At 31.3% G+C, this 23,338-nt stretch overlaps 1 protein-coding gene across 4 annotated transcripts in view; it reads right to left on the bottom strand.

Annotated features, from left to right (window-relative positions):
- LOC139517031 (gephyrin-like) overlaps positions 1 to 23,338 on the bottom strand; it is a 124,047-nt gene that overhangs the window by 84,278 nt on the left and 16,431 nt on the right. The window contains exons 8-10 of one of the 4 annotated variants that reach the window (XM_071307618.1): positions 18,983 to 20,669; positions 13,281 to 13,368; positions 8,736 to 9,490 (exon numbers count right to left, since the gene is read on the bottom strand). The exons of 1 other annotated variant lie outside the window; for it this stretch is intronic. In XM_071307618.1, the coding sequence (XP_071163719.1) occupies positions 13,319 to 13,368; positions 18,983 to 20,669 (1,737 nt within the window). In that variant the 3' untranslated portion in view covers positions 8,736 to 9,490; positions 13,281 to 13,318. Of the gene's footprint in view, positions 1 to 8,735; positions 9,491 to 13,280; positions 13,369 to 18,982; positions 20,670 to 22,725; positions 22,747 to 23,338 lie in introns of those variants that run through there. 2 more of the 4 variants (XM_071307617.1, XM_071307619.1) reach the window with 2 other exon arrangements.

The raw sequence follows: 23,338 nt of genomic DNA, 5'->3' as shown, positions 1-23,338 counted from the left end.
GCTTATTAAATTCATGTACTTGGCAACCAACGCGCGATTTTTTTTAAGAGGGGAATGGGGGGATTGAATGGCTCATCCTGCATTTTTTCATAAAAAATAAAGATCACAGCCGGTGTATTTTAAAATGAATTAGCCCCCCCCCCCCCCCCCCCCCGGCAGCAGTTCTTTTGCGCCAATTGCTGTTTTTCAGGGGTATCATTTGCGCCAAATTTTATTTTCCAAATGTATCAATTGCGCCAATTTTCGAAACTCATTTGCGCCAATTTATCTGTACACATAGCCATCATAAATAATAATGATTGTATATATTTATTCTTATTTTTGGCTCAAAAAGTATCATATGTTCGGCGATATTTCACCATGAAGATGAGCATCTGGAGAGAAATGACTTAAAATGCACTAGACCGTCAATGTAAAGATAGAAAATAAAACTTATTGCTTTGCTGAATATTTAATAAAGATATACTAATGGAGAAGAAAATAAAAGCTTTTGCTGATTATATTTTAGCCACATATGTTGATGACACAGTGCTTTGTTCCCACCATGCGTATGGGCTCTATTATTATTTGAATTATTATGAACTGTTTTATGCATTTCAACCTTCAAAGTTTGTGTTTTTGGGCAATAAAGTGAAGTTACAAGCTACTACATACATTAAATTGGGAAGTACCCATGCAGCAGCAGTAAGAAGAATATATGTTTCAGAAAAAGAACATTTGCAGTGTAAACTGCCGGTTCAAAGTCCGAATAAAGGAGTAGGGAAGTAATTTTTCTTCTAATTGGCGCAATCGTATATTTTGATTTTGGCGCAAATGATACCATGTAATTTTAAAACATGTGGCGCAAACGTAGCATTGACGAAAAAAAGTTGTGGCGCAAAAGGACGCATTTTTGGCGCAAACGGATCTCTCCCGCTTTCCGTTTTATTCATAAAAATCAAGTTATTTTACTCACCACTAAACTATTCCTTAATATATTACTTTTTTACGAAGTTGCATTTTAAAAAGTCTTAAATGTGTACAACATTTATCTTTTACTTGAAATAGTTCTTTTTTTTTATCAAATTATTAGATTCCTGATTTTTTTTCATGAAAAAAAATCTCGGTTGAAGGGAAATGAAAAAAAAATGTGTTTATACTATAACTTAAATTTACTGCTTTATGGCTAATCAAATTTCTCAAATGTTTAGTCTTGCTAAGAGTATTATTACTTGAAACGTCGTACAAGTCAGATAAAAAAAACCAAAAGTAACAAAAGAAACAGGCCGGTTACAACCAGCCGAATAGTTTTTCTGCACTTGTAGTCAGGTCTAGGTACGAGGCGATCCGGCAACGGATGTTACCGGCCTGTTTCTTTGTTACCTTTGTATTTTATCTAATACTTATTTTATAGATTAAAAATGTGTTTCTCATTGTTTTAAACCATATAAGAATGATTTTATATGGATCGAATCAGTAATCAAATCATTTACCGTAGTTTCACTTTCATTGTTGACATTCTTTTTCTTTAAATAACCAGTACACGTACACTGCATGCGTTGTCAATCTCTAGCTATGGTTTAAACTGAAGTTCACATGAATATGGATTTAATGAGGTCGACTCATTCACTTGCAAGTGAATAAGTACACGGCCGACACTCGGCTAACCGATAGATTGGTCGGTTAATCTATATTGAGTATGCGGCTATATTGGCGATTGGTCTGTTAATCGGGTTGGTTATACGTCTGTTAAGAGTAAAACGCTTAATTCAATGTAAAACTATTAAATATACAGATTTTCGGCATGTTATAAGAACCAAATCAAAAAAAGAAAAGTGTCTGACAAAATGATATATATCATAGAACATTTTGCACTTGTAAAAACATTTCTTAGTCTGCGCAGTTTTCAGTAAAACTAAAAGGCGTCGCGCAAGTATGTAGTATTTATGCTTATACGCATAGCAATTTTTTTTAATAAAAGGCAAAACAAACAAATTTAGATATCATTTAAAGGACAAAAATAGTAATGTGGTTCTAAAAAATAAATTGACATTAGTAAATATTTCATAATTGTAAAATAACGTGAATAATACCACGTTTTAGTGAAAATTATGGGAATAAAGTCTGTTAATGGGTTAGACAATTGAAATTGTGTCAGTTAAGAGTTATTTAGCCACGACAATAATTTTGCTACGTTTATATTTTCCCCTTGAAAAATTTAAGAATAAGATGTTCCTGAGTAAACAAAAATGACAATACAGTGCCCAGTATCCTAGAAAGAGCATTTTTATTTTGACTTTCTTTGCATTTTATTGAAGGGTGTGTCACTTCAATATAGCGTGATATGGATTGGCCTCTGGAATATGCATGAATTTTTTATTGACGTTTTCAATTAGCCTTAATTTTTGTGTCTGTTCGAAGTAGCACGTTCTCAAGAAAGTGTCTTTCTAATACAACACAGGGTACATATAACGTGTTCTCGTTCACATATGAACATGATATTTGTCACTGGACGTTAAACCCTAATTCGTCAGCATCATCCAATTGGTTCTTTTCTTCTATTACTTAATCATATGTTGTTTACAAATCACTCTAAAGAAGTAAACGGAAAGGAGCGAATGTAGCTACATTTGGTTATTTTAAGTTTCAATTCATTTTATTCGGTTCAGTTCCTTTCTACATAAGTGCAGAGGAGAAATACAGTTGTCTATGTTGGCCGGTGAAGTCCATTTCGCGATTTCGCCTTTCATATTCAATAGGGCAAAAACGCGAAATCGCGAAGTCGAAAACGCGAAATCGAGAAATCGGTTTCGCGTTTTCGCGTTTTCGTTATATAGAATATGTAAGGCGAAAACGCTAAAGCGCTAAAACGCAAAATGGCATTAACCTGCCGTCATAGTTGTCCGCATGTAAACTTCTAGAATTTGTCACCAATATAAGTACATCGCAATCCGTTACTGTTTCAACAGCCATCGGTGTTTCATGTGTGTATTCTTAAACAAGTATTATTTTTCTCTCGGTTTTAGCAATGTATCACTCTCTGCTGTCCTTATATATTATTCTTTATTTTGCGTTTCCATCCAGATTCTTGTGTATACCATGAGGGTCCGGATTGGGGGGTATTGTTTATTTCTGTATTCTTTAAATTGTTATGTCATTTTTTCTACATTTTATTTATCTTACTCATTATTCTTTCTTTATTTTTCATATTTTGTCATTCCAATATATTCTACTTACTGATGTTTAGTTACTATCTCTGATTTATATACTGGTTACCAATGTAGGTGACAAATTTGTGTCATTCATGACAATTAAACAGAATCAACATGATATATGCGATCATTCTTGGATGAAATAATATTACTTTAATATTGCACTTTTTGAAACCATTTTTATCAATTTTCAATTTCATGTGTTGTTTCCGTATATGTTATGTTCATTGCTCATGTGTTGTTTTCGTATATTTTAGCCGCTCGTCTTGAGCCTACTCATTTGATCCGATAACACCCCATATAGCAATAAAATTATACTTTTATTGCCATTCATAACTCTTAACAGACCAATTAACAGACCGGGTTTTATACATCCGACCCATTAACAGACCAGGTTTTAAATAAAGATTGATTTATGTCAGCAAAATACAGATTTTCGTGTAGATTATTCACACAATGATATCAATATGGTTAACAAACATAATGGTTTCTTTTTTCGATGTTAAAAATATTGAATGCAAGTAAATTTAACCAATGTGTCATTTTGTCTACATTTTATGTGTGTAAAATGTGTATAAATTTATTGAGGAGTAACCCGCCTTTTCATTTTATAGATCGTACATCGAAGCTAGAAAAATAATAATTACACCACTGAATTCAGTACATTGAATTGTTTTGTTAGACATGAATACTTTTTATGATGAAAATATATTTAGAAAGTTATACAATGAAACATGCTGAACTTTCAATGATTTTCTCGATAACACCTGATTAACAGACTTTAGCCAACCCGATTAACAGACCAACCGCCGATATAGCCGCATACTCAATATAGATTAACCGACCAATCTCTCGGTTAGCCGAGTGTCGGCCGTGAAGTAATTATCAATGTTTCTTCGCTGAATTTGACAACATTGAACCATTTTGGCTGCGAAATGCGAATTTTTATTTCACTATTTCACTTTCATTATTGCTTGAACAAAAAAAATCTTACTTTAGATTTTTTATATATCTCGTAGCTAGTGCCCCTTTAAAATACCAATATTATTGAGGTGAGCGTCTGTGTACGGATTTATTCTGCAATGTATGAGTTTTCTGTGTAACTTTGTGTTTATATTCCATTTGTTGAAATAAACTATGCTATGTCAGAGAGTAAACACTCGATCACAATATAAACACGGTGTCGTTCCCTAGTAAGTTTTGTCTCAATGACTTTAAATATAAATGGGCAAAATACAGAATAAACTCGTTCCCTAGTAAGTTTTGTCTCAATGACTTTAAATATAAATGGGCAAAATACAGAATAAACTGAGGATAAAGAAAAAAAGAATATTAGAAAAAAGAAAATAAAAAAAAGAATATTAGAAAAAAGAAAATCAAAAAAAAGAATATTAGAAAAAAGAAAATCAAAAAAAAAGAATAAAGATTAATGAAGACAACAGTACAAAAAGCAGGTCTTTGTGATTAAAATAGATTCAATTTGTCTATAATAGATATGACAGCAGCAGTACACACAATAGTTTCTTCCTTATTGGTGTGATGTTGGGTTGTCTCAACGACGTACATGTATAACTCACATATTGACGCAATCAGAGACATATAATACATTGTATTATATGTCTCTGACGCAATTCATTTACCAGTATCCGGTTTTTAGGACAAAAAAAATAGTAGCAAACTAATAATTTTCACAGCTACTGAAACGCCGTTAAAAAATCTAAGTTCTGGTATAAAATAATATGAAAACTAGGAAATTGACAGAGGCTGACACAATAGAGACAGAGACATTTATACACATATGTGTATACCTGCATATGTATCTAATAGAGGGTACCAGCTGAAACCCAATCTTCAACTTGGTACAACGATTTTCAAAAGTCACAAGTCAAAGATTAAGGTTACTTTATAAAACTATGGATATCACTTTTCGAGGGAAAAAGTTTGTTTTGTATTTGTATAGCATGAACCATAATTAAAAACTTAGTGAGACGTAGAATGTCGAGGTAACTTGATACTTATAAAACTAGAAAGTCACAAGTACCTTATTTGAATCACCTGACTTTAACTAGTTAATTCAAAATTACTTTAATCAGACTGCTCAGGATCAGTAAAATAAAACATAAAACAAACAAACAACAGAGCTGAACATTTTGCTCACTCTTCATAAAATTGAGAAAGGAATACAATTCATTAAGGCCGGTGTAATAGTATTTAACCCTTATGCCTTTGCTTAGCATATTTTTTACATTTCACCAAAACAAGTTATTAAGATTAAATGAAGGTCACAAGTCAAATGATTTTGCATGAAAATGTAAACATTACAACATTAGATATTAATTATATCCATTATACAGTTTCTAAAGTAATTCAGATCAAGTACTTCATTCTCAAAATAACTGAGCCCATCTAAGTGTAAAGTCATTATATAACCATAAATCAGGTGGAAGGTATTAATACATGTAAGAAAACTAAAAACACCTGATGTTTAAATTAAATGCAAATAACTTCCATTTTAGAAACAGTAAGTTTAAACCAATATCATAAACTAGACTCTGTCAGGAACCTACATCCCAAACCTTGTTTCTATGCATTCTGACTCAATATGAATAAATTGCTGCATGGCAATTAGTTAAGAGGGAGTCATTACGCATCATACAACAACCTGTATCAAGGTATATCAAAAATCCATGATTTAAAAAAAAACCAGCTCATTGATAAAATCATGCATAGTGCACCACTTTTTATTTAAAGAGTGACAGGAAGTCAGTTTGTATTTCTTCGGGTTATTTTATTTTGAAAATTCTCAAATTGAGTTACCGGTACCTTTTCTGAATAAATGACTTAGGTGAAGTGCTTCAATTTAGATATTTTTCTTGTTGATATGGTCAAAAAGATTTTTCAAAAAGGGAGCATCAATAATACTTTTTTTATAAAACAGATTCAAAGGTTGCAAAAAGTGAATGAAGATGCTCTAATCAATACAGGCAACAAACAAAATAAGACACTGGAACATGTAGTGATGTACTTTATCATTAATTATGTTACTTTATTTCAATATTGTTCAATAAATTGCAACCTTTTACAGTCCATTTCATTCAAGACATGGAGAAATAAATGAAAAGTACAAAACTTCCATTTCTATGTGTTATGAGAGGTGCATGATTTTATCAGTCACTGTTGATATGGGCAGGTTGTTCACTTAGATGTTACATTTTTACAACTATAAAATAAATTCAGCAACAAATGGTCTCATTAGAATTGAATTTCCATTTATCTATCTTTATGTCTCATGAAAAGATATATAGCAACCAATTTTGACGACAAAAACAGAATCATAAATCTGAGGGATTCATAAATGTATCATTTACCCAAGATGCCTGGTTTTTGATTTTTAAAAAGTCTGAGACATATTAGTTTTATTGACTAGAATATTCAACACCATTTTTAAACTAAGCATTATTCAGTCATCATTTTTTGTTAGAGATTAAAATCCAGCTAGGCCACAGCAGGTAACATTATCTATAAACCTTAGAATGTACCATTACATTGAATGATAAGACTAGACTCCGACCTTATTTATAGTATAGGATATATATATGTCAAACCTGGCTCTATTTCCTATATATAAATTCTTTTGATGTATAATAAAACATTATTCTGTAATTAATGAAGAAGTAGTGTTTTCCAAAGTTTGTTAATTCTCATGTTACCTAAAAGTCTACATAGACTCTGTTAATTGTAATATGTTAGCAAAATGTCTACAAAGATAACAATAAGTCCTCCTTTTAACTGTATCAAAAAGTAAATCAGCCACCTCTTCTGGTTCTTTATTGCTTTTACTAAGCTTTATTTGAAGGAATCAAATTTAAATGTTAATTAGGGAAGTAAGATACTATAGAAATAGAATGAAGCCAAATCAAGTTTAAGTATAATTGGAAATGATAACTTCAAACATTACAAGAAATATTAACTTAATTATATGACATATCACCTTCTAGAACCAATAACATATGTAATTTTGGTATTTAAGGAAATTTGATTGAATATTAGACATGTCTGTTAATACAGCATGATTTGAGTACATATGTATATACAAAATAATTATCAGATTATGTTGCTGTACTTTTAACTAAATAACTCTCCTCATCATGTAAATCAATAAAGAAAATATGTTGCCATATAAATGCTTAAAACTGCTCATTTTCTTGATTTAGAGATCATTTTTTGTCATGATTATTATCTTTATCTTTCATACAGATTTAGTACAAATAAGAAATAAAGAAAAACTGCACAAAAGATCTAAATACTAATGACAGAATAACAATTGTTGGTTACTTTAATGCTCATGAATAAAGAATTGCAACAGAACATTGAGCTATAAAGGCACCAATCAAGGATTTGATTTTTAGGAAGGGGCAGGGGTGCTGAGAATTATGAATTATAGGTAAATTGTTTTGCACAGGTACTTTCATTAATGGTGGGCAACTAAGAAAACCATTTTGGAAAAGCAAATTGTACTAGAATATTGATTACCATTGGAATCCAAGCAAAAACAGATGTTTCTTAAAATCATTTTTTGTTGAAATCCTATCATAAAAAGAATTTCTCAATATTTGTGATCATTCTTAAACAAAAAGTAAGTTGATACCATTTGTTTTATTTTAGGCACCTTCAATCAATCTAAAATAACTTATTACACCTATCTATCAGTTGAAATCCTTTTATTAGAAGACATTTCACAACATCTATCCCTTACTTTCAGTTTTCTTTAAATCTATTCTTGACACAAAGAAACAATTTTGGAAAGCATTTCAAAATATCAACTTTTTTACAAAAAAATATTTTCTAAAAATATGTTAGATTTAAACAGATTGCAAGAAGTTACTTTGTTTTTAACATTATGGCACCTGGAATCAATTTGGAATAGCTTCTTATCTTATTTCATTGATATCCTAGCACTAAAAGATGCTCCTACTTCTTTTGGTTGGTCTTACTTGACAAAGTACCAAGACCTCAGACCCCAGAGTAGAAAACCTGTGGTAAAACTTATAAATACTTATATAATCTGGATACAAAAATTGGTAATGTGAAAAAAAGAGTCTCTTGACCTATTGCTTAAATAATCTCAGAAATAGTACAAAATACTAATATTTAACATTGACTGATGAACCATGAAAATACATGACAAAATAAAGAGTGAAAAACTTATTATTTTAGTGAATTTCTTAGTCAAAGGATTATAAGTGTGCATAAAATCATCAGACCAGAAAAAAATTCAAACTTAATATGTAACTTGTCATAATATAACAATACACCAAATATCAAATCAATATCTTCAAGCATGATGAACGCAGTGTGGAAAACTGATTAATTGGACAGACAGACAGACAGCTAAAGTGCAAACCTAAAGACCCCTTCGACTTCAAAGCATGTAGAAAATAAATAGAGGTTTGTTCTCACAGCAACAATTTAAAAGAATTTTACACAAATCTGTAGCCTGCCATCTTCATTCCTTGTTATATTGAGAGGTTAATGATAAGATTGTTTGGAAATTCAGTTTTTATTTTCATTCTTTTCATTGTACTATTTACCAGAATGTTTTCTTGTGAATTTATAATTAGGAGTGTCCTTGTAAAGAAAATGGAAAACATTGATGAGTATAATTTCTCAATGTTTGCAGGTGAGGTAATATTTTGCCACTTGATATTACGGTGCATAGGGATTACATTATATAATAGTATATTGATAGTTGTTGCTAATTGATGGTGTTTCAGCATATATTATTGTTTCCTGGCTTAGGCATTGTGGGCTAACAATGTCTGTAATAGGTCCTACAGAATCTGCCAGTTTATGTGTAGTATAAGTGTACACATGTGACACATTTACTTCTGCATTATCAGGCATAGCTGATGGTTCTATTGAATCACTATTAGGTTGATCTTGCTCAAAATTTTCGAACTCCTTGAATTCATTTCTTGCATTGTAAGTTTTCATTTTCCGCCTCCTTTTCATACTGGCCATGTATCTAGTATATCTTTTCCTCTCGTTATCAAATGGCATAATTTTGATAATCCCTTCCTCTGGATCTTCTGGCTTATCACTAGAATATGTAGAAATAATTTGGTCCCTTGTCACTTCATTTATTCTTCGTCCTGGGGGTAAAGTCCATAACACTCCATCTTCTACATGATCACCTTTGACCTGAATCTGCCAGTGATTCAAATTACTCAGATATAACTTCATATTGACCATAACACTACAGTTGTGTCTATCCTGTTTGTGTGCCATACCTTTACAGCCTACAAAATAATGTCAGAATAATAAATAGAAAGGCTAGAAGCTTCATACCATATAAATATGAAGATATGCTATGTGTACTACAATGAAAAGGCACTAATACAACATCAGCTATACCAATACCAGGTCTGGACCTGCGTTGCTGCATGCATGCAACTGGATGAGCTAACATGTACACTAATGCATAACTGATCATTCCCTTTCACTGAAGCACAGAAATGTTTTCTTTGAACAATGAGTGTTATAAATTTTTCAAAAAATCCTCAAAAAGGAAACAGGTACAAATTGCCTACCTGCAACAACTCAACATTATGAAGCTGCATACCATATATAAAATCATTCCCTTTCATAGAAGTCAAGAAAATTGCTTTCTAATAACAACTCAAGCTGTAATCCAAATATAAAATTATTCCCTAGAAAAGTTTGTCAATTTGTTTATAACAAAGGTCTGTTGGATGGATGCACATACAGACAGACAGTGTTGAGAGGTTAAAAGACATGCTTTTGTCTTTGGCGATGTAGGTAAAAACAAAAAGGCCCACATAACGTCTTTGATTATAGACAGGTTTCTATATAATTTCAAGAAACAAAAAAAACAACATAATTCTAAATTCCAAATTCCGTACAAAGTGTGCATTAAATAATTAAATAAAATAGACAGTTACAAAGATTCGTCATGAATAACAAGTCTGACATGAACAAAAAAATATTCAGAGATGATAAATGACATTGAAAAATGAAGTTCCTGTCTTCATGGTCTTGGAACAGGCATATGAAGAGGTATCAGGGTTAAAATAGTTTTTTAAGATCTCAGCCCACCGTAAAATCAGCCTTGATCAGCAATCTCAACATAGGTATTACATAAAAAGAACATACAATAAAATTGGAAAAGCACATTGCTAAATAATAACTGAAAACAACACTTTAGATATTTTGTGTATCCAAGTGCCTATCTGGATTTACCTTCATCAGAAACATTTATACCAAAACATTTGTCAGTCAAGGATGTATGCATACCTGAATATGTTAGGAGCTATAGGACCACTGGGCAACATTCGAAATAGAATAGAGAGACATAATCTTGTGCAAGCTTAGCACTAAATAAATGTATCCATTTGCTATCATATTTCCACACTAAATCTCTATATTTTTTGTCAAAACATTTTGTAAATCTTTTCAACTTTTTAGGATACATATATCCCATCTGAAAAACTTTTTTCAGTTATAAAAATATTATGTTCCGTAAAATCTGAGACTTAAAAGCAAACACTTTTGAAGTACTATTACATTAGCTTTCTTTATAATTTTCATCTCTGGAATACAACCACTAATTTATTGCCTCATAACTTTCTATGTTCAATTCTGCAATTTCAAGCATTCATGGCTACTTCCTCTTATTAAAGTTCTAATATAGTGACAGTCATTTCATTTCTGAAACCTTTCAATGCATATATGAGAGCACTGGTTTCCAGAAGTTTGGTAGTTAAAAAACTAGTACTACTGATCTGTTCAAATTTCATATATTCTTTTATAATTCAAAAGAAACTTTCCACAAGGTTTCTACAGTGTTCCCAAGTTTCTAAGTTTCATTTAATATCAAATTTACCCCTTTTTTCTCACATATTTACAAGGTTACAACCATGCATACGATTTTTTGTTTAAAATATGTACTCCTTTCTTGTACATTTTCTCATACTTGGTCCAATTGGAGTATTTATAACTCATGTAAGACCAGTATTGCAATAACAAAACTGAAAGAACAGCATTTAAATTCCTCCTCCTGATACTTTATTTCATTTGTCCACAGGCCATAGCTAAAATGTATTTTTTGTTCGGTTCTTTTAAACTTTTTTATAAATAACTTTTGTTCTTTTGTGCTATTTCATGGTGGACTGGTAAGTTTTTATTGGTGGAGGGTGCCAGAGTGTCCATAGAAACTACAACCTTCAGTAGGAAAAACTACCAATCCTAGTCAATTAGGATTTGGAGTTTAGTGCACCTGCTATGTGTGGGAATCAGGAGTCTAGTGCACCTGCTATGTGTGGGAATCAGGAGTCTAGTGCACCTGCTATGTGTGGGAATCAGGAGTCTAGTGCACCTGCTATGTGTGGGAATCAGGAGTCTAGTGCACCTGCTATGTGTGGGAATCAGGAGTCTAGTGCACCTGCTATGTGGGAATCAGAGTCTAGTGCACCTGCTATGTGTGGGAATCAGGAGTCTAGTGCACCTGCTATGTGTGGGAATCAGGAGGCTAGTGCACCTGCTATGTGTGGGAATCAGAGTCTAGTGCACCTACTATGTGTGGGAATCAGGAGTCTAGTGCACCTGCTATGTGTGGGAATCAGGAGTCTAGTGCACCTGCTATGTGTGGGAATCAGAGTCTAGTGCCCCTGCTATGTGTGGGAATCAGAGTCTAGTGCCCCTGCTATGTGTGGGAATCAGAGTCTAGTGCCCCTGCTATGTGTGGGTATCAAACTCAAAATCTTGTTGCTGACAGACTAATGGTAGTTCTACTAGTTAAGGTTCATGTGGACCCATTGGCTAAAATGGCTGCATTTTCACCTTAAAATTTACTCGATAACAGACAAACCTGTGCATCTGGAAAAGTTTTAAGGCATAGCATGACCTAGATAAATAGAATTCAAATGCATTGTATTATTTAGAAAATTCATAACTTAACTGGATTTTGCAGTGCACTTTTTTTTGTCCCTGCAGAAGATGATAAAATTAACAAACAGTTGAGTTTCACTTGATATGTTCCACTCAGGTTCAAAGTTTAAATCACTAATTATTGTCAGGTATCTATTGTCCATCTATTGTACATGTCAATCAATACAGCTATTTATCTAGAGCATGCTTTGCCTCAAATTTTTACAGATGCACAGGTTTGTCTGTACTCAGAGTAAATTTTGAGGTGGAAATACAGACATTTTAGCCAAAGTGTCCGCATGAACCTTAAACATCTCCGCCACTTAGGCCCTTTAGTTCAGGAAAGAATGATATTTTCGCTAAATTCATATATGCTTACTACAAAACTCAAAATTTTGTGCATTTCTTTTACTTTTAAAACTTTTGGCATCTACCATACCTGATCTGGTTCATACTGAAAAGTACTTTTTATCATGTTTATATATTGAAATATAAAAGTCTGTTTGACTTTAATACCACATCAAATGAACACCTGGCTTTTGTTATAAACAGTCACCTGTAGATCATTATAATGGAGATATATCAAAATTGTTTTTATTAATTAGATCTTAAAGAATGCAGAAATTCTCATTTGGCTGACACTAACATTTTCTGCCATTTATTCAAATGGAACATGCAAAACTTAATTGGCCGTCTGAAATTTGAGAAATTAACAAATTTGAAGGTTAACTTAAAACCTGTGAAATTTCTAAAAATTTGACATGTTTGAAGTCACTTTTTTTTAAGTGTAAATCATTCTCTTCCTGCTAAATTTGACTCAGACTGCACACAGGCCCATGCTAAAAATAACAACCATTGGGATTTTATCTGTTTAGAAAACAGTATCAATATGCAAACTCATATAATACAAAGATAGGAATCTCGTAATGTTAAAGAAAGCTTGCTTTTCAAGCTTTAAGATGGTTTGCGGTATTTTGTATCATTTTGGTTGCATATTCATAGTATTGGACATATATTCAACAATTCCTTTTTAGCTCTATAGGACATGAAGGGCCCATTGGAGCTTATGTCATCACTTGGCGTCCTTTGTAATCTATCGTCGTCTATTTAAAAAATCTTCTCTGAAACTATTGGGCTAATTACCATCAAACTTTACATAAATGTTCCTTAGGATATCTTGTTTATAAATGTATCTGAAGTTTTGATCCTTTGACAAACATGGCTGCCATGACTAAAAATAGAACATAATGGTCAAATGCAGTATTAGGCTTGTATCACAAAAACTACAGTTTTTAGAGCAAATCTGACAAGAGAAAAATGTTGATTTGGTCAAGATATATCAGCCCTGCAGGTTTCAGATGAAAAGAACAACCCATTGTTGGGTTGCTGCCACTTAATTTGTAATTTTAAGGAAATTTGGCAGTTTTTTGTTATTATCTTGAATATTATTACAGATAAAAATAAACTGTAAAGAACAATGATATTCAGCAAAGTAAGATCTACATAAAAGTTAAAAGATAAAAGTTGTCAATCTTCACCTTAAAAAATTACTGCCCTTTAAAGATAACTTTAAACAATTTGTTCATCATGTTTGCTAACATTTAAAAATCTTCTCCTCTGAAACTACTGTGCCTAATACTTCTACACTTTAAATGTTCCTTTAGGAATATAGTTTATGAAATGACTATCCTAATTTTTTATCAATCAACAAACATGGCTGCCATGGCTCAAAATAGAACACAGGGGGCAAACTAAGGATGGTGAATAAAAATAATACCTTTAAAGAGAAATGCAAATGCGCCATAAGCTTTTGTTACAGTAATTATATTAGAATGTAGGAAATGGCAATTATATGCATCCAACATTGTTTTTCAAACTGGGATTGGTCATCAAGGCTTTATTTCATTTTACTTTCAAATTGTTTCTGAAGAAACAAAAAATCAGCATCTTATGTTGGGGTTTTTTTATAAATAATTTATCTGGCAATTAAAATAGTAAGCAAATTAAATTTAAAAAAAAACAAATACTGATTTTGTTCCTCATTTGGAGTATTGAACAAATGATCTGTGATTGGTATACATTGTATCACATGACATTCCTTGCAATATATTTAATTTGGAAGAAACTAACCCCATACCACTTCATACCATTTCATTTTTTGGTGTTACAAAGACAATCTGGTTATATCTCTACAGGTTCCACATACACCACAAATTAATGTAGCCTTTCAAAATCTGAATATTAAATTCCCAATCAGAACAAAAATACATTGCTACCATAGCAGAAAATATACGACAAACATAGCACTGTTATGAAGTGACATTTTAAGATAATTTACTTAAATTTGCTAAAGTCAATTGATCATGAAATACTTTATTAGATCTACAGAGATTATGAATTCATCCCCTTTTAAAATTGTCAGAACTTTTCAGTATCTAAGGAATTCTAAACGGCAAAAGAATCAATATGTGCAATGTTATCCGTTTACTCTAGGGCTTGTATAATTAACTTAATCTTACGAATTACGTTTTAATCTGATATTACTAATATTTTCTTGTTCTTCAGCGTAATTTTTAGATTACTAGAAAAGAAGATAGAAGCTGAACATTTCTAAAGATTCTGCAAAGTTGATTAAATTTGACACAGAGTATTTAAAACATCAGAGGTATTTTCCAATATGCTATATGTTATGCATTTCATGAATCTTTTATTGTTCAAAGATGCATATGTATATAATCTTTATTATAGCTTAAAAAAAATAAAATAAACAGTTTAAAATGATACAGTCAGAAACTACTAAATTTTATGTTGATAACTGAAGAAATAAGCCATGTGGTGGAAGCATGATCTTTTGCTCTAATACTTTGAGAATTTATCCTGTAACTGGTGCATTCACTAAATTTATAAAGCCTGCTAAATCAACTACATAATTCTATTTTAATGTTAAACAAATAAACCTAATTTACTAATTTTCTTCTTTGATAAGTTGTTGCTTAAACATTGGTAATGGAAGTTTCTTGTCTTGAAAAAATTAAGATAATAAATATTTTTGTACAATTATATTGTTAGAAAACTATAGAAAACTACAGCATCATAAAATAGTACTTTTAAAATAGTGATCATAACATATAACACAGTAAGGCATAGTGGTTAGTTGCTGTCTAACAAAGGAGTAGGTCCGGTAAGGGCCGATTTTGGCCCCAAATTTCAGTTTCATCTAACGAGATATTTAGGACACTTTTTAAACACTTAAGTGTCTATTTTAATTGATTCGATTAGTTTATGCTAAAGATTTTAACTGATTCAGTCATTAAAAACGCTCCGATAGAAGCTTAAATATGAAAAATCTATCAAATATGCCAAAAAACGTCGCTTTTCAGTTGGTTTTCGTCAAAAATGAAAGTGGCCGCATCCGTGTTCATCCTCAACCTTTACATATGTTATGTATTATCATCATATACAACTTACATTTCAATATTATGAATGAACACGAAATGCGGCCACTTTCATTTAAGACAGAAACCGTCTAAAATTTAACTAAAATGCTATAATTGTGAAGATTTCAGTAGTTTAGCATGACTTTATGATGCTAGTACACGATATATGTGCATTGTATTGTCAAAAACAGCACATATTTATGTAGCAGAAGCATTCTACTTTCCAAAAAATAGCTAAAAGATTACATTTTCACAATTTTGCAAAACTGCTTAATTGTGGGGCCAAAAAGAGGTCTTACTGAACCTACTCCTTTGTTATTTTTTTGTTTAGGAATTGTTAGTTTTCTTGTTTGAATAGACACATAATTTTCCTATTACAGACTTTCAACTTATGAGTAATGTGGATTCATTATTATTCGTTAGTTATCAATTTTCTGGGATTTTGTTGGTACATGGAAACCACAAATTCAAATGTTCAACAAATTTGTTGTATGATTAGAAGACATTCTGGTACTTGGTCAAGAAAGAATAACTAAAAAAGCTACTATCAGTGCAATTTTGTTGGAAAAGTAACTGTTTTCTGATGTTATTGTTGTGAATAAAAAACATATAACGGTAAATTTTTCCCCAAATTGTATTGATATGTAAACTTGATTTTTCTGCTTTTGGTTGGTTTTCTTGACCAAGTACCAAAATGTTCTTCTACAGTGTAGGTATCCCGTCAAAAAATTATAATCTTCAAAGACCAATATCTTGAATAAAACAACTTTTGCAAGTACAGACCATGAGGAAAGATTAAACAAAATTTAAAAGAAACAAACTCATTTCAATACACAGGAACAAGATAAGGTTAAAGAAATATGCTCTACAAGGAGACTGCTTTGTCCCCTAAAAAACAAAATTCTTAAGTCAAAATTTCTATAGACAATCGTCCATCAAATCGTTTATCATGTTTTAAAAATACTAACTTTTTTACATATTGATTTAAAGTCATTAACCATGTTAACCATGGTGTCTATAAATTTTAAAGTAGAATACCAAAAATTTCATTTATGTGATGTTAACATGTTTTTTAGCCTATAGTATTGTTTGCTATAACAGAGTATTGAAACTAAATAATGATACTCGATTCATCTAAATTTTATTGATTACAACTGACAATTTATTTATTTTTTTTTTGCAAAAATACATCAGTATCATATTATTCAATGAGTTTATTTCAATGAAATATGAACATAATTTTTATATGATCATGACAAGATGAAAGTAAAATAAAGATCACTTTATTGGGAAAATTAGCAAGCACATATAATATTATCTTTTTATGTGAGAACCAGCTTATCACTAAATTGACTTCATAAAACATTGATATGATTAAAAGATGTGACTATGGGGTACCACCAAACAAATCAATAAAGAAACACAACTGAAGGTCACCAAACTATCTTTAGCAACATACAACTGCCATGCTGAATGTGAAGCTCTAAATCACACAAAGCTTAACACTTTCATGACTTGTGAATAGTACATAAAACTAAACCTTAAAACACTTTATAGGACAACTTTGCTTGGTAACATAAGACAAGGGAAATTTTGTTTTATAGATTAAGACATAAAGTTTTCCTTTCTTCACCTAGTATTATCAGCTCTAAATTTTGATATCAGCATCAGTGCCTAAGATTTTACATCAAAAATATTTAAAATTGCAAAAATATATTTTGTGAAAAGTATGAACTATTTGTGGATTCTTATAAATTCTATAGAACTTTTGGACTATTTAAAATCTCGGTCTATATATAAGAAATTTATTCTTACATACTTTTGATCTTTTAACCCTGTATGCTAATATTGCCCATGTGAAATTTTTAAATTGTTTGTATAAATATTGAACAACAAAAATATGTGACCTATAAAATTTTCTGACGTCAGACACGCGAATCAATGAATGTGTTTGCAGATAGATGTTTTTGTGTTCTGTTAAATTGTTCCTTTTAAATTATAACACAATGATGACTGCTGTACCCATATTTTAACTATTTTATTTATTATGTCTGTTTTAAGTTCATGCATCATTGTAAATATAACGGAATTTGATGAGACTCAACAAAGTGAGAGGTTTAGCGCTATAGAACCAGGTTTAATCCACCATTTTCTACATTTGAAAATGCCTGTACCAAGTCAGGAATATGACAGTTCTTGTCCATTCAATATTGATGTGTTTTGTCATTTGATTTTGCCATGTGATTATGGACTTTCCAATTAGATTTTCCTCTGAGTTCAGTATTTTTGTGATTTTACTTTTTACTTAGTTTAAACATATTTTATTGTTCAAAACAAATGGATTAATTAGACACAAGTTTTTCAACTTAGTTCCGTCTTCTCCATAACGTTTTACTTGCTCTTTACAAAATGCTTTATGAACCATATAGATAGCCTCCTATGATGAACATATGGAGAATTTTACAATAGCTTAGTAAAGTAAGATTAGTGGTTAGGATCTAATGATAGTGGGATTTTTTCATAATCGTAATTGGACTCTCATTGTTTATATTCAAAAACAGTCATTACAAACATTTTCATTACTTTTAAGTGAAAATGGTAGTTTCTGTGTAAAATTTCAAAGTTTTGTATTTTGCTGAACAGTAAAAATGACTGAACATATTTAGAAAAACACTGCACAAGACGAACTGTAGCATCAGTAGGAAAATAACTCGTAAAATCCTGTGAAAAAGATACAAAAGAAGAGTTATATGAACAGAATGGCATGATTTCCAGTCATCGATGACAAAACTGACACTCACAACTTGACAATCATCATCAGAGACTGGTATACTTACCTCTGAATGTCTTCACTTTTTGTATCAGATTCTTGATACTTAAGTTTTTAAAACAATTTCATACTTCTTTCAAGAAGAAAAAAAAACTCATGATAAGATGAAACATTCAAAGATAGATAACTCTTTTTTGTCTTGCATGCAACATAAATGTCTTATCCCAATCTGTCACGAACTGAACAACACCTGTCACAAACCACACAATACTGCTCAAAGGGTTTTTTTTCCTTTTTAATTTTTTTGTGTGTGTCTATCTATCTAACTGCTCTCATGCAAATCATTGAATGCACGAGGTACAAGAAATTCGGCTAATAATCAGATCAGGTGCACAGCTAGTTTTCTCCTTAAACACTGACTAGAAAAAAAATATTTTTGAATCATTCTAAGCCTCAGAGCAGAAATGCAGTCATTCTGTTCAGGCAACCTCAGAGTACTAAAGAGGTGTTTGACAAAATTTTTTTTTTTACATATCATCAAAAAGGAAGTAGTGTCACTAGAAATTACAACAAACTAAGTCTTTAACAAATATTGGGTTCTAGATATTACTTCTCAAATATAGATATTTGGTACATACCTTGGACACATTTGCCATAACCACCACAGTTCCGTTTACAGTTTCCGTGACCCGGACAAAATAAGTACCAGTTCACAACATATTCATCTCTTATCATCTTTTTATCTAACAGTGTTCTTTTTCTTTGTCCTTCTTCAGTCAACTCAAAATAATCGTCCAATCTATTTCGATCATGTATAAAATTTCCTCTTTTCCAGCTACCCTGGTCTACAGCTGAATCCTGCCTTTTTAATACAACAAGATCCTTTTTAACATGTCTCTTTCCTTTGTTTAAGTAAATCCCTCTAATTTTATGATGTTTAGCAAAAAATTTATGAATACCTTTTCCCACTTCACATTTAACTGTTTCAACACAACCCTTTCGTTTTGATAGTTTTGTATTATTCAATGGCTTTTTGAAAACACCATCTTGTTCACTTGTTTTAATAATACCATGCGGTTCATTTCTTTTAAATGCACCCTGTTGTTTTTGTACTGTGCTAAATGAACTAAAAGGCCTTGATGGAACAGACTTGGTTTTAAATTCTCCCATTTTCCTGTATGACTTTGGAAGAGTAATTTTGTCTGTTAATGAATCTGAATCCATGTCATAAATACTAATATCTTTCTTAACAGGGTTTTCATCTTCTGATTCAGAATAATGAACCATTTCATTACTGTCACTTAAATCAGCCTGAACACCAACAGATTCTTGAATCACTAAATCGTCATTACTATTTTCATCTGCATTATTATCTATATCATTGACATTTTCATCTAATATCTCATCAATATACAATATACTATCGGAATTACCCATACTTTCAATTCCATTGCTCCATGATAAGTGCTTCTGTTGGATTTCTATTGATGGAACCCCTTGTGCATCATGGATAACTATTGAATCATTCAAAATGTTTTGATTGGTCGACAGATGATTCATATTGTTGCCATCAATAACTGATTCATTCAATATAATCTGATTAGATGATGATGTCAAAATATTACTGCCAATTACTGATTCATTTAAAATGGTGAGGTTTGAAGAAGGCTGATTCACATTACTAACATTCCCTGATTCATCCAAAACAATCTGATTGGATAACTGATTCAAATGACTAACTACTGATTCATTTGATTCCATATTAGATGTTTGATTCATATTATTAATATCCATCACTAATCCATTTAAAACTAAATGTTGATTTTGTTCACTTTGGTTTGATATATCAGCAGAATTGACAGAAGAACCTGAAAATCCACTTTGCTTATTGACTTGATCACAGTACATTTTTTGTATCAACTGTATTTCAGCTTCTTCAACGCTAGGTATATTTTCAATTTCAGGTAGGTCTAATGACTCTGTGTTTACAAAATCTAAAGAATTTTCCTTTTCAAAGTTCGTTTTTGGAGGTGATGAAATTTTCACTGCCTCATATATCTGAGAATTCATACCCTGCTCTTCCTCAGTGTAAGTTTGCTCAACAGTGTTTTGTTCAATAATGGGTTGTTCAACAATAAGTTGTTCAGCTGTGTTACCATTGTAGTCATCAAAATTTGCTTGAAATCTCTCATTTTCCTTCAAGCTGTGCCTTACCATTACTCCAATAAACTTTCTCTGATGTTTTGACTTTTTCTTCCTTGGTTTAGGAAATTGTTTTGAGTATTTCTGTAAGACACTGCTGGCAATGTCCAAATGTCGCTTTTCCTGATTAAATTAGAAATTAATTTAATAGTGAAATACCATTTAAATAAGACGCTAACAGGAGACTTCTTGGTTTGATTTTTATTTTTCAGTTTCATTCTTTACCCTCTCTTTTACAACAATCAAAACTGTCTAGGTTCATTAAATGGTATTTACCCAAGTGTAATCAAACTCAGTTTAGGGGTCAAAGTTCAAACTGAGATGTTCTAGTCCAAGGCAAACTTTGCTATCCAGAGAGGAGGGGATTTTATCATAAACCTTGGATGAAGAAGATGGTCCAAGACTAGGAGACTCAACTTCAGACCAGTGGAACAGTCTGTTCATGTGATTCAGAGTTCACTTTGCAGTATGCACAGTTATTAGACTAGAGGACTACAAGTCATTAAAACCTTAAATAGCCTTGTGTTAACAATTCGCTTAACAAAATAGCCTTGTGTTAACCGTCCACTTAACAAAAAAGTCTTTTGTTAACAGTCCACTTAACACAGAAATTAAATTTTAAAGAATTCATTTACCAGGTATCTTTTTAATTTTTAAGTTTGCATGTTGCAAATTTATAATGCCCTCCAGCAATACAAATCAAAGTGTTAAAAAATCAGGAGTGGCATGATTGTAAGAGCTGTGTTCATAATTTCAAATCAAATTTGGTCTCTCATTGAGACATGGAGGTGGACATAAGTATATAATTTTTTCTATTAAGCTGGTAGATTTCTTGATGAAATAGTCTTAATAGTGTCTTCTTCAAATACTAGCTCTAATACGATACTGACTATGTTACTGGCTATTACATAATATAACATGCATATACACATTTTTATCACAGATTCACCAAAAACGGACCCAAAGACCAGAAAGCATTATACCCCTTACTATTGTTGACAGAGCATACAGATTTATTGTAGACTTCTGGACTGATAATTAACATCAAAACTGAAGCATAATAATGTGATAGATATGTTTCTCTTGATCAAGCAATGGATATAAGTTAATAAATTGAAAACTTTTGAAATAACTGCAATAAAAGCATAAGGGTTTATTCAGGATTTATTATAGGGCTTATTTGAACGACCTAGCTATAGATTAGAACAAAAAGCAGAGAAAAAAGTGTTATAATGAAGATGACAACAAGGTTAAATGATGAATTGTGATTTTTATATCTTTACAAGTCAGCAACTAAAAATAAGGGATTAAATGTAAATAGGAGGAAGATCAGGAGAACAATAAGTGATGATAGATATTTAATTAAGTAATATGTAGCATCGTTCAACATTAGATTCACATTAATATCTCCTAATTGTGAAGGTGGCAGACAATGAGTCTGATGTACACATTAACAGCTATAAAGCAAGGTCTCGAGAGTCAAGTAGGTATGACTGACATTTATCAATCAACATCATTGTTTACAGTAGAAATTTCATTTTTCAAACACCTTGTGACACGATAAAATTTCTTCAGCAATTGCTCAGAAGCATAGAACTTACACAGGCAATAAAACAATCTTAAATTGGTTTCTAGTTATGTGTGTTCTATTCCTCAAAGCTCTACTTTACAAGTAAGAAATATTTCAGTTGTCATCCCTTCATCTGATGTGTTTGAGCTTTTGATTTAGCCATTTGATCGGGGACTTTCCTTTTTAAATTTTCCTTGGAGTTTTGTACTTTTGTTATTTTACTTATTACGTGATCTGAATAAAAGCTGTATTATAAATAGTTTAATATTGAATGAAGCCTAACTAAATTTTGTACTTTTAGACTTTTTTCCAAAAATCAATTCCTATGATTTTTTTCTAATAAGATCAATATCTTATTGATCTGTACTGACAACCTGCAATTACCCCTTTGCTGAAAGAAAATTTTAAGTTTTATTCTTTCCATTACGAACAACAACAAAAAATGTCAACCATGCCTTAATCTAGAAAATGTCAATAGGCAAAATTAAATGTCAAGTATGGGCAACAGCTTAACATTCTAACTTAAAACTCAACATGAAGCAACTATTAACATTAGTAAATCATTTCAACAATAACAACAATAACTGAACTAAGAAACATTAACTTTACCTCCTCAATTACATGGGCTATCTGAAGCAAATTTTATAATTGTTATATAGTAGGGGTTTGATTGTTCTTAGCTTAAAGGTTGATATAAATTATACATGACTATTTACACCATTATCTTTTTCTCTTTTACAAATCATTTAACAATTCTTAATCCATCAAAATTCAAATGACATGTGCTTCATCATTCTCAGTCAATTATTGGCTTTTGAAAAATTACCTGATCAAAGTTCATTAGTGGGGACTTCATTAAACTGCTCGTACAAAAAGATCAGCAGTGGGTGATTGTTCAGTCGGTAAATGTAAATGGATGTAAACAACATAGGTCATTGTACAGCCTTATGAACAATGAGTAAAACCTTACATTATGGTATCCATAAATGATTCTAATATGACCGTTGAGTAAACACCCACAGTAATATGAATATATTGTGTGTCAGATGATGGACAGTGTCATGATCTATTTGTCTTGTCTTATTTTCAATTTTTCACTTATAAAAAAATTTAATGATATTAAAAAACTAGAGGCTCTAAAGAGCCTATGTCGCTCACCTTGGTCTATGTGAATATTAAACAATGGACACAGATGGATTCATGACAAAATTGTGTTTTGGTG

This window comes from Mytilus edulis, chromosome 3 (genome assembly GCF_963676685.1).
Source record: "Mytilus edulis chromosome 3, xbMytEdul2.2, whole genome shotgun sequence".
NCBI classification, from domain to species: Eukaryota; Metazoa; Mollusca; class Bivalvia; order Mytilida; family Mytilidae; genus Mytilus; species Mytilus edulis.
Note: the sequence above shows the minus strand (reverse complement) of the source record. Positions and strands in the feature narration are given on the sequence as shown.